The sequence below is a fragment of the Channa argus genome, chromosome 11, assembly GCF_033026475.1.
Source record: "Channa argus isolate prfri chromosome 11, Channa argus male v1.0, whole genome shotgun sequence".
In the NCBI taxonomy this organism is placed as follows: domain Eukaryota; kingdom Metazoa; phylum Chordata; class Actinopteri; order Anabantiformes; family Channidae; genus Channa; species Channa argus.
The window spans coordinates 17,183,012-17,199,656 of NC_090207.1; the positions used below are offsets into that span (position 1 = coordinate 17,183,012).

The 16,645-nt window shown below is 38.2% G+C and overlaps 3 protein-coding genes and 2 non-coding genes across 6 annotated transcripts in view; 2 read left to right on the forward strand and 3 right to left on the reverse strand.

Moving 5' to 3' along the window:
• mctp1a (multiple C2 domains, transmembrane 1a) overlaps positions 1-9,934 on the reverse strand; it is a 129,979-nt gene extending 120,045 nt beyond the window's left edge. The window contains exon 1 of the mRNA XM_067520727.1: positions 9,834-9,934. Within this exon, the coding sequence (XP_067376828.1) occupies positions 9,834-9,865 (32 nt within the window). The 5' untranslated portion in view covers positions 9,866-9,934. The remainder of the gene's footprint in view (positions 1-9,833) is intronic.
• fam81b (family with sequence similarity 81 member B) lies at positions 158-12,089 on the forward strand. 2 transcript variants are annotated; one of them, XM_067520737.1, is made up of 10 exons: positions 158-1,557; positions 1,770-1,813; positions 2,389-2,566; positions 3,458-3,576; positions 4,942-5,071; positions 5,562-5,653; positions 7,137-7,272; positions 8,191-8,392; positions 9,849-9,946; positions 11,915-12,089. In XM_067520737.1, exons 2-10 carry the CDS (start codon positions 1,776-1,778, stop codon positions 11,945-11,947), a joined length of 1,026 nt encoding a protein of 341 aa, XP_067376838.1. In that variant the 5' UTR covers positions 158-1,557; positions 1,770-1,775; the 3' UTR covers positions 11,948-12,089. The 2 variants fall into 2 exon arrangements, with proteins under 2 accessions (XP_067376838.1, XP_067376837.1); XM_067520736.1 differs by lacking the exons at positions 158-1,557; positions 1,770-1,813 and having other exon boundaries at positions 1,820-2,566.
• trnaf-gaa (transfer RNA phenylalanine (anticodon GAA)) lies at positions 10,383-10,455 on the reverse strand. Its single transcript has one exon. It is a non-coding gene; the product is annotated as a tRNA-Phe (tRNA).
• Positions 12,090-14,853: 2,764 nt separating the features above from the next.
• Positions 14,854-14,927, reverse strand: trnai-aau (transfer RNA isoleucine (anticodon AAU)). Its single transcript has one exon. It is a non-coding gene; the product is annotated as a tRNA-Ile (tRNA).
• LOC137135916 (uncharacterized) lies at positions 14,895-16,604 on the forward strand. The gene is made up of 2 exons (XM_067520738.1): positions 14,895-15,026; positions 15,437-16,604. Exons 1-2 carry the CDS (start codon positions 14,962-14,964, stop codon positions 16,146-16,148), a joined length of 777 nt encoding a protein of 258 aa, XP_067376839.1. The 5' UTR covers positions 14,895-14,961; the 3' UTR covers positions 16,149-16,604.
• The last annotated feature ends 41 nt before the right edge of the window (positions 16,605-16,645 follow it).

Here is a 16,645-nt window from a genome sequence, read left to right on the forward strand (position 1 = left end):
CGAATGTGGGGTGAGAGAGGTACTATAAGGTCTTTTAGACATGATGGAGCTTGACCCTTTAGAGCTTTATATGTAAGAAACAGGGTTTTAAATTCTATTCTAGATTTTATGGGAAGCCAATGGAGAGAAGCTAGTGAAGGAAAAATATGATCTGTTTTGCTAATTCCAGTCAGCACTTTTGCTGCAGCATTTTGGATAAACTGCAGGCTTTTTAGGGAGTTACTCGGGCATCCCGAAAATTGTATTGACGCATTGTGAACCAAATGAAGAAAGAATTGTTTCTTTCAGTTCATTCACAGCATTTTCACTTAAGCACCTGCTGTAGTGGCATTTCTTTCTACCTGCTATATAATCCATTATTCAAATGTTAATGGTCAGATGAAAGAGAATTATCAGGAAATAATGCCCAATTATCAGTTTCAATGCCATATGTAAGGACAAGGTTTAGGATGTAACAAAAAATAGTGAGTTGGTTTATTTACATTTTGGGAAAAACCAATTGAATGTAATAATGAATTAAATGCAGTGTTGAGGCAGTTACTGTCAGCATCTACATGAATGTTAAAGTCAACCACTATGATTAATCTGTAATAAGCACTAATCTGAAAATTCTATCAAAACCTCACAATAAGGGACTGGAGGACAGTACACAATAACAAATATTAGGGGTTTTTGAGTTTTCCAGTTTGGGTGTGAAAGGCTAAGAGTAAGGCTCTCAAATGAGTTAGAACTAGGTTTAAGTCTAGGGTTTATTGGTAAGCTTAAGTGGAAGATTGATGCTACTCCTGTGCTTCTAAGACTGTGAAAATTAATCTGACTTTGTGGGGTTGACTCTTTTAGGCTTTTTAGGCTTTTAAGTTTCGATAAATTGTTTTGGGGTTTTGTTCTATAAAAGGAGTAGTGTTAACTAACTTAAGTTATCATGATTAACTCCTCTTGTGTTCATTTTTGGTTTATGAAATTAGTTGGTCGGCGAACAGACACAGTTTCTATTATTTGGGAGTTGCGGGGGTGGGGACGGCTTTATGGACACTGCAGAAAGGCGTGAGGGACTGGATCTCTGCATCCTGGGCTCAACTCTGGATTGTCATACTTTTGGCTGTCTAAGGAAACCAGCCATATTTCTGGATAAGAGAGCTGCACCATCTAAAGTAGGATGGATGCCATCTCTCCTACTCAGACTAGGTTTTCCCCCAAAAGGTTTCCAATTATCTATGTAGCCCACATCATTTGCCAGACAGCACCTAGACAGCCAGTGGTTGAATAATGACATGCGGCTGTACATGTCGTCACTGGTCAGATTTGGCAGGGGTCCAGAGAAAACTTAGTTATTTACATTTCTTAAAGTAAAAGTAAAACTAAGGTTCATATTTACAGGTCAACAGATATTTTGGTTTGCTGAGTAAAGCTTTTTCACACACATCAATCTGGCACTATTGTGCTGACAAGTTCACACTGGTATGCAGGCACACCCCACTCAAGGAGACCACAGTTACTAAGTGACGTGACAACACAAATACATGAACAAATAAGCTGACTGAAGAAAAGCACTGGCCTGTGAGTATTCTGAAAAGAAGAAATATTGCTTAATGTATTAAATTAAAAACAATGTATTATATTGTAATAAATTAATTTCCTTATATGTGAATAGGCCAGAAAACATTTGTATTTATTGATTTAAATTTTTTTTAAATTAGAATACATTCAACAGAGCAGTAGGATTTCATTAACTGGTCTGAACAATATGCAATATGTGTTTTTCTTTTTAGAAAACAATGTCACATGAATCAAAGTTACAGCCTTATCACAACAGGTAACATGTTCTATTTAATTAATTTCTATATTTTTTGTTATTTTAATAATCACATTTTGCAAGCTTAAAATGTATTTCACAGTTTATATTTCCCTTTTTGAAAATAGAAAAGTGTGTGACTAATGCAATTTGAAAATCAAATTGTCACCATGAGGTAGAGATATGTTCTGCTTTTCTTCTCTGATGGGAAGGAAATAAGGTTTGGAGCCCCTAGTCACATTTCTATTACATTGATCAAATTAAATCTTAATCCAGAGCATCATCAGGCAAGGTGACTGCATGCACCCTGACATAAAGTCAATGAGAGATCAGGTTTGATAATGACCTAAGGGTATGAAAAGAAATGAATGGCAATGGGGGTTTCATTACTTCATTCAATTATACTGTTAAAGGATTTATTGATATTTATTGATATTTTTGTACTAACTTGACTATGCATAATTTTGTAACACAGTTACCAAGATTACCTGTAAAGAGCTTCTAAAATTAAAAATGAAAATTATTACTGAAAGTCAGGTTTCCTATTTGTTTACTTTCGGAATAAAACCTAATGTCTTCGAGGGTCATTTGTGCAGTCAGGAGAGGACACTGGCTGTGCTGCTGGAGCAGGCTTTCAGGATCAAAGAGGAAGTGGCAGCAGGCCTGCAATCTGCCCAGGGCTCCATCCAGGTCCAGGCACTGTCCCGCAAGCTGCTCGAGAATCACATACTGACCATTACACGCATTGTTAAGCAGCTTAGCTTGGACATACAGGTATGGAAGTAGAGAGGGATTAGCTAATGAGGTATTGTCTGACAAGGTACTGACAAAATCTCTTAAAAAATATACAGAGTTCTGGCATGCATGCAGCCTTTGTGCTTATTGTTTAGCGAATATGTTAAATGTGAAGCCATTTTGTCTCTACCCATGGTTTTTTTATCGTGCGCAAACTTTCATCTAGTCTTCTCTTCTCGTCTCTTTTAAAGTGCAGAACACACACACCAACAAAGTCTCAATCCCACAAACTCACAGCTGATTTGATTACACCTGACAGAATGATGCAGTGCCTGAGCAATGGCTGTCTGACTCCACATCTTTATCAGCTCACAGTCATTGTCTCTACATATGCCCCAAAAAAAGATGTGCATAAGTATGTGGTTAAATAAAAACTGTCATGATTATATGATTTGCAATCATATCCTAAAACAGCTTCAGGAAGACTTCCTTGAAAGTGCAGGTAAAGTTGACTCATGAAAAAAATTTGTGTTTGGAATCATCTCTGACTAAGCAGAACATCAACCCACACTCTGATAAGCATTTTACAGAAGCAGAGCTCAAAGATTAAACACGCAGCTTCATTAGTTGGAACCAAATGGGCCATTAACAAGATTAGTTTTCATTATCTTAGATATGAATCCCTGAGAGCCAATTAATTTTGAACAGGAAGAAGTAACAAGCTATGTGTGAAGTGAATGCGGTGCTAAATCAAATGAAAGTGACATCACACAGTCACAAAACATATCTTTCCCACCACATTCAATCCATAGCTGCTTTCCAGGTACTTGTTTTCTCATATAGTATGTATTTTGTTTCACACTATAATATTTCTACTTTAAAATTAAAATAAGTATAACATGTCAATCATGTTGTCTTTGTTCTGACCAGGCATTGGAAAGACAGTTCGCACATCAGGATTCTGTTACTTCTGGAGCAACATTAGCGATTCAATGTCTAGACCAGAAAAACATGGTTGGCATTGGAGACCTGAGAGGAAGAGTAGCCAGGTATGCATGCAAGTCCTGGGATATTGTATGCAGAGTGTACCAAATACAGCAATAAAATAAGTGCCAGGTGTTTACAAATTTCCTCAAACACATTTTTGTACAATTCTTTTAGACGCACGTTTAATACACAGAGTCTGATTGACTCTGTGTGCAGATACTTGTTTTTCTCTCACTCTCTCTCTCTCTCTCTCTCTCTCTCTCTCTCTTTAATTATGTGAAACGTTATAGTCTCCATCCTGTCTGGTAGCTCAAATTTCAAACCCTCATTATACTCTTTCTGTCACTCTCACAGATAAATGCGCACATTAATGATTGTGTTATCGCGAGAGTAAAGTTTCTGCTTATTATTTTGTGTCTGTGCAGTTGGCAATTATTACTTTGGATTACTAAAGACAGGCTCTGTTCAAGAGGAATTAAACCATGTTTGAATTCATTTTAAAATCCCTGGCAATTAATAATAAATGCATCTGAGATCATGGGTGTTTTCATCAGACCGTAGATCAAACGTGCAATGTTATTTTGGGAACATCTTGCTTCACAGCCTCTAATTTGTCGAGACGGGATATTGCCTATTACTTTACAAACAGCTGATTTATGATCCAATAAATGCTGTAGATATCATCTGCTCATTCTAATGACCTCTTATATATTAGTTATAAATAACCAACTAAGCTCATGGCAAGTGGTTTTTGATCAGCTGTTCTGTGAAGACCTTGATGGACGCACTATAATAATCCAAAGGAAAACACACATTTCAGTAATTAGCCCCTGGACTTAATTGTTGGGCTTATTTATAATATAATGCAATATTATAATTTAATGACATTCACACGCAGTGAGCCTGAGACAGGGAATGAGAGTCTCTGCAGCCTAAGTGATGATATCTTAAAGCAAGCACAGAAAGGAAGCAATGAAATGATGATAAGGCGTCAGTGCAGTCCATGCTTATCGCACAAACAGAACAGAGGCTATGTTAGAGGCAAGATGCTGCATTTGAAAAGCTATAAAGTAGTTTTCAGCAATCTGCTGATTGTGTTTGGTGATACATCTAATAAACTAATTTGCTTAGGTAATTGGTTGCCACTATATAAACGCGCTTTGGACTATGATATATTCTCCCTGTATAGGATTCAGCAGTGCTTTTCGATTAGCTAGCTTGGGGGAAAATATTAAGGGAAGCTGTCTCATTTATTTTTAATTTTTTTCAATCTTGGTGCATATTGTGGACCATCCTAACTGTGAGCACTGTGAGTACAGAGCTTCCCCCAGCTCTCCCCAGACTTCAGGTTATTTCTCTGTCATTAAACCTTTGCTTAACTGTCACTATCTCACTATCCATCTTTAATTCCCTATCTATTATCTCAGGTGTGATGCCAGCATTGCCAAACTGAGCACTGATGTTAGCTCTGGAGAACGGCAGATGGTTAGACTGCAGCAGGAGGTAGCAAAGCTCAGCTCAGCTATAGATGTACAACTGAAAGAGCTGGAAGTCAAGGTGAGAGATCAGTTATCAGTACTAAATTAAAGTGATGAACATGTTAAACTAAACACAAAACAAAGAGCTGCTGGCATTACAGCAACCTCTGATTTCTTATATCGTGTTTTTATTTTCTTGAAGTGACTTTACATAACCTAATATGACTTGATACACACACACACACAAACATGCGCACACACACACACACATGCACACACAAGCGCACAAGCACGCACACACACTCACACACACACCATGTTGTGACCTTGGTAGTACTCTATAACAGATTTTACTGCTGTGAGTCCAGTTTTCTTAACAAGATCAATATTGTAAAACCCTGGATTAAGACATGTTGTGTGTTACATGTTAATTTAACACAGGAGTGTTGCAGTAGCTCAACTGGATTCATACAGCAGAAACTGCAAAGGGTAAAGGTCCAATGATGAAACCAGCACTACAAGACTTTAATCTATCACATATCAGTTGTTATATGTTTTCCTATTGCCAGCTAAATCAAGAACTGAGAAGAGTAGAGCATTCCCAGATCCATAGAAGCTCCATGTCAGATCTGCAAAGACAAGTTAAACTCCTAGAAGACAGGTAAGGTGATTAATTAAAAAAAGCATGTATTTGGTGAATATCCTCTATTTAGTAGTATTAAGTCAAATCTGTAATAGAAAACAGGTAGGGGGGGTTGTCTGTTTTCCTACAGCCGCATTAGGTTATTGGAATCCTCTGTCATGTGGTGCTTGTTGGATTTGAAGCTAGACAGATCCTTCACTACTCTTTCCTCACTTGTCGAAAGCATTATATCGACATACTGCCCATGGCATTTTTGATTAGTTTAGGACAAGCTCAAGAACACAATTTCTGTTTTACTCTTTTGTGTAATGTTTCTAGATGTGCATTCTTCCTTAACCAAGGGTACAGTGACGGTCTTACCATAGGTAAATGATAAACATTAATCAAGACAGGCAGCTTTTGAAAGCCATCTAACAGCCAAATCAGCTATCAATATGAGTCAGATTAGCTAGACACCAAAGAGCTATAAATTGATTGTCCCTCAGTGGAAGACCTGTAGAATCAAGGCCATTAGTAGCAGCAGTCGACTGTATATTGTATTGCAGTCAAATACAGATAAACACACAGTATCTCAAGAAGTAAGAATAAGAGGATAAAGACCAAAGGCCGACAGAACAGAAATGTATTATTTTTTATATTATAATAATTATACTTTGTTTAATCTACATACTTAATTTTACAAATGTCTGTAAATTAATTACAAATAAAAAAACTAAAATATCACATGAACATGGATTCACTGGGATCTTCAGCCAAGATACTAGAATGCCATTCGGACTCGATAAGTGTGATTGGATGGTAACAAGGAGAGGAAAGGTATTCAGGACTGAGGGGATTGTACTACTAGAAGGCAGCACAGCACATGTTGAGGACAGCTACAAGTACCTTGGGATCCCACAGGAAAAGGGTAACAATGAAGAGGCTGCAGGGAAAGCAGCAACAGCCATGCGCCTACAGAGGCACTACAGGCAAGTCCTGAAAAATCAGGTGAATGGGAACAAGAAAGTCTGGGCGTTTAACGCCTACGCCTGCCTGTAATCTGGCATAATAAACTGGCCAAAAGAGAAGAAAATCCAAATCCAGCATCCTGAGACTGTACACTGAGTAAAAGGAAGAAGGGTGAGGCTGAGGATTAGTGAGCATCAAAGACACTATCCAAGATGAAACAACAAACATCTGTGAATACATCAGGAAGATGGCCTCAAGTGATGACTTGCTAAGTGAATACATCAGGAAGCAGAAACCAGAAATGCGAGAGGAAAGAGCAGGACCCTCATGGACAGACAATCCCTGCATGGTGGGTACCACTGGCAGATAGAAGAAAATTCTACCAGTGGCTGGACAGGAAAGTTGGACTGCAAGACAGCACAGATACAGATAACTAAGCCAAAGAAACTAAGCCAAACAATGCAATGTGTAACTTATACTTTTCATAAATTACTGTATTTTGAAAGTAAGGCCCACAACATGTGTCTTAGTTCTATCCTTGGTGTCATTTCAGGGTGTCAGGTGAGTTAAAGAAAGCCAAGGAGCAGTCATATTTCCTGAGAAAGTGGACAGAACAGCAGCTCAACAGCATGATCCAGACACATGCAGAGAGCAGCAAGCAGCTCCGCTCATTACTACAGGGGCAAATGGTAGAGTAACTTTCAGTTTGACCATCTGTTTGTTCAGTGATTGTCTCAGTTGTTCAGGTCACCACTTAAACATTTTTATACATGATAACTGTGAAACAATTACAGAGTTACTAAAACAGAGTTCAAAACCCTGCTTCTTACATACAAAGCTCTTAATGGTCAAGCTCCATCATATTTAAAAGATCTCATAGTCCTGTATCGCCCGATTAGACCACTTCGATCCCAAAATACTGGCCTACTTGTGGTTCCCAGAGTTTGCAAAAGTAGAATGGGAGGCAGAGCCTTTAGATATCAAGCTCCTCTCCTGTGGAACCAGCTTCCAATCCAAATTCGGGGAGCAGACACCCTCTCTACTTTTAAGACTAGGCTTAAAACTTTCCTTTTTGATAAAGCTTATAGTTAATAATCCTCACTCAACCCTAACTAGCTTTTCTCTATACATTTATTTGTCACCACTGTATGCCATTATTTCTGTGTCCTACAACCTGTACAATGCTTTGTTGTTGCTTTTTTTGTTGTTGTTGTTTTGTTGTTGCTTTTCGTTGCTCTTTTCTTTTCTTTCTCCACTTTCCACTCACCCCAACCGGTCAAGGCAGATGGCCGCCCACCCTGAGCCTGGTTCTGCTAGAGGTTTCTCCCATTAAAGGGAGTTTTTCCTCTCCACTGTTGCCTAGGGCTTGCTCAAGGGGGATTTGTTGGGTTACTTCTACATACTTGTGTAGTCTGGACTTTATTCTGTAAAGTGCCTTGAGATGACTTTGTTGTAAATTGGCGCTATATAAATAAAGTTGAATTGAATTGAATTGAATTAAAACAGCTGTGTTTCTTTCGCCTTCCCCAATTCTATTTTGGAAATATTTTAGGCTTTCAAACACTTTTCACATTGTTACTTTTTATGTCTTTGTGATACGTGTTCAGTTGGAGGCACAGTCCAGATTATCTGACAGACTGCAGGCTCTGGAGGTCCAGTTGATGCACTTGGAGTCCCAGAAGGACCAGGCTGACCGTATTCGGGCAGATCAGCTTAAATGCAATGAAACTAGAGTCAGTAAAAAGATGACCTCAGTGGAGAACAGCCTTCATCGGGAGCTGCAGCTGCTCAAACAGGAATACCACAAAGGTGGGGGATCATTGTTGGTAACACGCTGTCATGAGTCAGTAAACATACATAAATTAAATGTATCTTATCATATATGTCAAGGAAGAATGCACATCTAGCAACATTTCACAAAAGAGTAAAACAGAAATGAGAGACTTTTCATAATAAATTAGAATCTAACGTGCCCTGAGAGCTTGACCAATATAATTCATTGCTTTTACACACAAATTTGATGATTAATATCTCAGTTATTGGCAGTGGTCAATGTCATGAGCTTTATTTAATTTATGCTGACAGTAAGAGGAGGTAACATCCTAATTTGTGATCATTCTTACTAATGTCATGCTATTTTATTAAATAGTTACATTTGCAAACATTTTATTATCTATGCTGACAACCATAGTGCAAAGAGGGTTTATTTTATCCTAGACATCTACCGCTTTTTAAATCAATATTTCAAAGTGAAACAGACTTAGTCCTGTGGAAGATAAAATTTCAGAAGATTGGTCTCTACTTTGACTGGCCTGTAGATCTGTTAAAAGGTTGTGATCAAATGGATCAAGTTATAGCCAGCAAAATGTCAATGCCACTTTTATATATCAGAATATACATAATTGCCCCCAAAAAATATGAACCTTCAAAAACAACTTGTCGTGACATCAGAGCCAATTAAAGAAAACTATCTGCAACAGTGTATCAACTTCCATGTGCCCTGGAACTTAAATGCACATGTACCAAACCTTTTAGCCGAACAAACTGGGGAAATGTGAGCTACAGTTCAGTACATTCATAGGACAAGCTGTATAGCCATCCAGCAGCTCAATGCTGCATCAAGCTGCTGTTGACTTCTGATCTCACTGCTGTGTCAACTGATAGCTCATTTCCCGCACTGAATCTCAAAGCTTCCCCGCTTTCAATCTTGCTCAGTCTCAACCTCCTAATAAAGTGTGGACAAATAGAAACGAGGCAAATGCTTTGTCAGTAAAAAAAAATAGAAAGGGCAAACTGCTTAATAAATCACTGCTCGGCCACCGATCTCGGTGTTGGCTGAAAAAGAGCGATTCATCCAATGTTCTATTTTAAGTATTGGATAAAATAAAATGGAAGGTTGGCATGAAAGAGGAGAAAAGCAATGCATAATTGATGCGTGTTGTAAATATTCATGGCAAGACAGACGAGTAGTTTGAAAGAGAAGAGATTGCATTGCCTGTCGTATTGTATGAGAAAGTTTACCCCCCCACCTTCCAGTCACTGACAATGATGATTTGAGCCACAACCAATTTGCTACTACAACATCAAGTAGAGCTGCCACAATAAACTGTCACAGAGCTAACATTGTATTTGTGAGCATTGAACAAGCAGGCCCAAAGCCCAGTACCATTATAACACTCAGTCATCAGCAGCAATCGCAGAATAATGTTCACTTCAAATGCATTATGTCTGGTGGTAAACTCTACTGTACCTCTCTTTTGAACAGGGTTTCTGTCTGTGCATGATGCCATTGAGTCCCTCAGGCAGATCGCTGACATCAAATCACGTCTTGACAAGGAGAACATCAGGCACATCTGTAACAAGGTGGAAAACCTCCATGATTTGTGACATTGTCGGCTGAAAAGTTTCTTTTTACTATCACATCTATCCTGAATCAATAGCTTGATATATCTTTTAAACTGAAAGCCATGACAATGTTTATTCACTAATCCCGTCTTATTCTCTGAGCCTAGAACTATTTAGATTTTAGTTATTTAATCCATCTTTGTGTGCAGTGTTATTAAAAATACATCATTGTCCATTTCACGTGCATGCTGCTAATTTTGTTCAATTTAAAGAAGTAAGATGGTCTACCATGAACCCTGACTACACACATCCATGTCCCACTATTACACTAACATTCTTTATGTTTAATAGGAACATTTTATATATAATTTGCATATATTAACATGTAGCGTTTGCAGAAATTATTAATGACGTAAAACAGTTTTTAATCCACCATTTAATGAGAGGAAGAAAATGCCGAAACCCGGGATCGAACCAGGGACCTTTAGATCTTCAGTCTAACGCTCTCCCAACTGAGCTATTTCGGCTACACTCACATTTAAGAGTTGATTACGTAAACTTGAGACGTCACGATATCAAATTGAGCCAAGTTGAACGAACCAAGGGAATTATAATTTTCGCTGATTTTTCATTAAACCTCCGTTTGGTTTAACGCGTAATCACTGCTTCCACTAAATGTAGTATTTATCCTGGAGGTAACTGGTTGTTACTTCAAAAAATGTCAAGTAAGTTATCTATGTGAAGCCAATGTGACGATAATTGAGCATTTCCGTCAGCTCAGTGTTTAACTGTCCAGTTCGATCCACACCGTGTCATTTTATCCAGCAACATATCTCTTAAAAACACTCTTTCGTTGATATAAGGCTAAAATAACGTTTTTAAAACGTTTGTGAGGAACTGCCGCTACTCAGCTAGCTGTCCCCTTTAATAAAACCAGCACAGTAAATATATATAAAAGCCGAACAAAACAAATTAACCAGATTAGTTTCGTCATGTGAATAAAAACAGTGTCTCCAGGCGCTACCTGGCTTGCTAGTTAAAGCTGTCGTAGCGGCTCTTCTTGTACGTAGTACGTACGACAGTATGTTTCATCCGCAACCACAGCGCCCCCACCGTTTCAGCGTATGCACTGTACTCCCTAAAAGGTGGGAGAAACGAAAGTTAAAGTTACTGAGCTGAGTTAAGAAGACGACTCCAAACTCAAGGTAAACGACTTGTTTTTCTTTGTTTCTTTTACAAGCCTATGTTTACAGCAATTCGAAAAAACAGCGTCATTTCGTAATGCAGAAGAGCGTCTATGTTATCGGAAAAACGTATTGAGACAGCAAAGCATATGTGTATAGGATGTTCAAAGTTATTGCATTAAAATGAAACTAAAACTAATTCAAATGAAAGTTAAATGTACTGTTAAAAAATGAATAGAAATGGCAAAAGGTTCTAGACTGTAAACGAAAAGACATAAAAAATGGGACTTGAATGAGTCATTGCAGTTCTACATCCATGACAACTATATACTAGAATACTAGAACCTAATGTCTGAAATAATATAGTAATATTCCTTTTCAATGAGGCAGATAATTGTGGGACTTGAGCAACATCATCTTTGAGCCACAAGACAAGGGGGCAAACACAGGTGAAAAATGTCGCTTAAGGCCAAGCTATCCAGAAGGAACAAAAGACCAGTTGTAGCACTTGTAGCCCAAGGCAATTCAGAGAGCTTTAAAAACATTGTAAGGGCATGAAGTTCTAAGAAATACAAAATACATGGACTATAGACAAATACAAATAAGATAAAAAATAATAGCTACTAGAAGTTGAAATGTAAGAAATTAAATTAAATTAAATTAGAATAAATCGGAGAGTATAAGAGGAAGCTTGAAAACTCCTCTACAATATTCTCGATTTTCATTTGCACAACCAAACGTAGTCAACATGCACAAAGAACCTGCCATAACCACATTTTTGTATTCCTTGTCACTGCTGCAGATCACTGTGGGCCTCGAGCAACATCATCTTTGAGCCACATTCTAACAGCAGGATGTCAATCCAATTCTCAGGCTGGGAGGTGGTCGACGATGGTTCTTCTTTTCCTGGGGTCGAGCTGGGGTCATCGCAGAAACCTCAAAACCAAGGAGTCTACACCATGTACCATGGGACTAGTGTTGCCAATGCACGGCTCATCATTGCCAAAGGATTTAAACAATCATCGGGAGGCATGCTGGGACCGGGGGTCTATGTCAGTCGTGACACAAAAAAGGCAGCTAATTATCCATTGAAGAGTAACCCTTCAGACCGTGTGATCCTTGAGGTCCTTGTGCGAGTTGGTCGGGTCAAGCGTATTGACAAGGACAACCATCCAATGCAATGGACTTGGCACAAAAATGGCTACGATACTGCCTGGGTGCCCCCTAACTGTGGCATAAAAGCTGTGCCCAGCGGACGAGAGGAAGACTGTATATTTGACCCCAAAAGAGTGAAGGTGGTAGGAATTGCAAATGCACCAAACACCACCATAGAAAGAGAGCTCCAACAGCTTATAGCAAATAAATCTGGTGGTGGTGGTGCTGTTACTCAAGTGTGTTCAGTTTGTAAGAGAAAGACCCAAAAGGGTTCTCAACATGTCAAACAACAGTGCTGGGAGTGTGGAAAAACCATCTGCATTCTCATGTCCAAGCATTTCTGTCCAGCTAACCCCTGACAGGGGGAGGAAGTAAGAGGATGAGTTTAAAGGTGTGGTGATGGGGAGCAAAGAAGATCCACATGAGGCCATAGTGTGTTAAGGAGGTGAAATGGATGGAATTTTAGTGATGTAACTTTAATTAAAGATTCTCTACGCAACGTATACTATACGACTCTTGAACTGTGCCTGAAATCACTCCCTACACAGTATAAAGTGCCATTTGTATCTCCCATTTTGTAGTAGTGTTCGAATGTTGATTGTGTAAGTGTATCCACTAAGTAGTGGACTCAAAGTATCCCACAATGCAACACTAAGATAGAATACATAGCATGTACGCTGCTTTCTGGTAACAATCCCACAATGCAATGCTCCCTGATTTAGAGATGAGAAAATTACCGTTACACGACTCAAACGGCTGTTAGTGATGGCGCAACGTTACGACGATAGTTAAGTGTCCGAAATGTCAATTAACTGCTCACTACTGAATGAATTACTTAGTGTACATTTCATGAGGATTAGAGAATGAGTGAGTAGAAACAGTTTGGATTTCAATACGTTCCTTTCATATAATATGTAGAATTGGAACTGTAGGTTCAAAATTTTACTGCTGGATGTTTTCCACTATAAGCAACTTATAATATACTTTGTGTAATAATAATATACAATATATTCACAAACTCTATTAGCTTATGGCAAACCATAAGGTTTACCGTAACTTTAATTTTTAAGTTCTACTGCACTTTTTGTTTGCTGATCAACATGCATTAGAACAATCTGAAATCAAGATGAAACCCTACATGTTAAGCAAAGTAACCTTTTTGACATTGGAGAGTTTATGTTTGAAATGAAATGTCTTAAAATGTATGATGTTGATTCTCTGAAAGGATTCCACCTTATACTGCTCTTTACTTTTTACTTAAAGACAAACAAAAAATAAATAAATAAAATAAAAGGTTATTATATTATCAAACCTTTAATGTGTACTTTGATAAGATTCAATTTCTAGTGAAGAAACTTAAAAAAACAAATTGCAGCGATGCTTTCAGGGTGAAGATGAGCTTTCATCTTCATGATGCCATAGTGATGTAGTTACAAAAGTCAGTCTGGTAAAGAGTAGTAAGCAACGATGAAACTAATTTTGGCAGGTTTAAAAAAAAGAGAATAAACACTGTGTTTACTATCAAAAGCTGTATTTAAAAATAAAAACAGAACAAATACATTTTAAATTTGAATAAATGCAGTTATAATCTAACCAAGACTAGATTCATATGTTTTACACAGTGGAAGGCACTGGAAAATGGCCTGCAAGATACTTAGCATCAGTAGCAGATAATTAGTTCATGAGTTCTTCCTGAATCACATATATTCATATTTGACTTACACGCACTAGTAGTTAGGAGAAACCTCATAACATATGAGTAGTTCCTGAGTAGTTCTGAATTAACTCACTTTATAATACTATGAACAAAATGCTAGTAGTTACTATGGACTAAATAAGGAGCATCATTACTATTGAGTCTACCATATAGCAGGCTATTTTTCAGTTATCATCATGTACAACTGTATATAGAATTTACTTTAGTCAATTCAGTTATTCCAGAACCACTGCGCCTTAGTTGTTCCTCAGTGACTACTAGTGGTTCTGTGTGCAGTATTGAAAAGTCTCTTTTATTGCTGTTCTTTCAGGTTAAAACACAAACTTCAGGCTCTCTGCCCCAAAGAGTGCAGCAATATATCGGTTAAAGTTTCCAAGCATTCAGCTGTAGTTATTTGAATGTTGAGCTATGTCACCTGGACTTCTTTCTTCTTAGCTGGAAAAATTAAGCTTCTCGTCCAGGTAGCCTTCTCAGTCTTTAGTACTGTGAAGTGTTACCTTATTCCTCTACTGGAACTCTGCCTAACTTTAAGTTAGCTGTGTGATATTAGGCACCATTTAAACATAGCCACATTTATCATGTCAATAGATACAGTAGACTATTATGCATCAGTAGTGGATGTTAACAAAAAATGTAGCCTAACAGCAGAATCAAGTGCATTACAGTGTAGCTGTGGCTTTTGATAGCGCTTGGAGATATGACCCTTGTTCAGTTATTATTATTATTTTGACTTTTAATTTATAGACTTATAAGACTTATATGCAGTAGTTTGAATTAGGTTGTAATAAATAACTAACAACTCTAAGTGGAATCCATGGGTTTATTAAACAGTAAGTATTGAAAATAAAAATTGTCACTAAAAGGGACATTGGCCCGTACGGGGATCGAACCCGCGACCTTGGCGTTATTAGCACCACGCTCTAACCAACTGAGCTAACCGGCCTGACTTGACGTCATTGATATCATGATAATTGAAAATGAAACTCCGTAAAAAGAAACTAAAAGTGTTTTGTGGCGTTGCTGAAAACAAGGACTTCTCACGGTAAAGTTGAATTGTTTTAACCTTTTCGGACAGCACAGCCTGAAAAATCTGGTTTGATAGTTGTAGTATCATAACACAGGTGAAAAATGTCGCTTGACAGCCGAAATATCAGGAAGGAACAAAACAGAAGTTTATTTGTAGCGCTTGTAGCGCAAGGAAATTCATAGAGCTTTAAAAACGTTCTAAGGTTATGACGTTCTAAAGAAATACAATACATAGGATGTAGACAAATACATATAAGATGAAAATAGATATTAGAAGTTGAAATATAAGACATTACAATAAATCGGAGAGTATAAGAGGAAGCTTGAAAACTCTTCTTGCATTTTCATTTTCACAATCAAACTTAGCTAACATGCACAAAAAAACCTGCCATAACCACATTTTTGTATTCCTTGTCACTGCTGCAGATCACTGTGGGCCTCGAGCAACATCATCTTTAAACCACATTCTAACAGCAGGATGTCAATCCAATTCTCAGGCTGGGAGGTGGTCGACGATGGTTCTTCTTTTCATGGGGTCGAGCTGGGGTCATCGCAGAAACCTCAAAACAAAGGAGTCTACACCATGTACCATGGTACCAGTGTTGCCAATGCACGGCTCATCATTGCCAAAGGATTTAAACAATCATCAGGAGGCACGCTGGGACCGGGGGTCTATGTCAGTCGTGACACGAAAAAGGCAGCTAATTATCCACCGTTCAGTAACCCTTCAGATCGGGTGGTATTCAAGTTACTTGTGCGTGTTGGTCGTGTCAAGCGTATTGACAAGGACAACCATCCAATGCAATGGACTTGGCACAAAAATGGCTACGATACTGCCTGGATTCCCCCTAACTGTGGCATGAAATGCGTGCCCAGTGGCCTAGAGGAAGACTGTGTATTTGACCCCAAAAGAGTGAAGGTGGTAGGAATTGCAAATGCACCAAACACCACAATAGAAAGAGAGCTCCAACAGCTTATAGAAAATAAATCTGGTGGTGGTGGTGCTGGTACTCAAGTGTGTTCAGTTTGTAAGAGAAAAACCCAAAAGGGTTCTCAACATGTCAAACAACAGTGCTGGGAGTGTGGAAAAACCATCTGCATTCTCATGTCCAAGCATTTCTGTCCAGCTAAGCCCTGACCGGGGCATGAAGTAAGAGGATGGCTTGAAATGAGTGAAGATGTATAAGTAACAGAGTCCATATTCATGTGGCCTTTGTATGTGCAGGAAGTATAATGGAGAGGAAACTTTGGTAATGATTGGTACATGTTCAAATCTTTACCACTGGACTTGTTCTGTGTTCTACTGTGGCAACACCTGCAGGGACAAGATGAAAGCCGTTGATCTTTTGATGTGATAACAGCTAAAAAAACCATAAACTTTTCATGTCTTATTCCTGTTGCTCTACCTTTATATATTGTCTGATTAGCATGCATTTAAGACCATGTGAAATCAAGATTAGACACTACACCTGAATTACGTATAAATGTACGTAATTATAATGAACATTCATGATGTTGAGTCACTGAAAACTTTTAAATGTACTGTGCACTGAAAGCAAAAAAAGAATAAAAAGAGCCAAGGCCCAAGAATTCATGCAGACAAATAAGAGTAAGCGGTATGTGAAACACAAATTT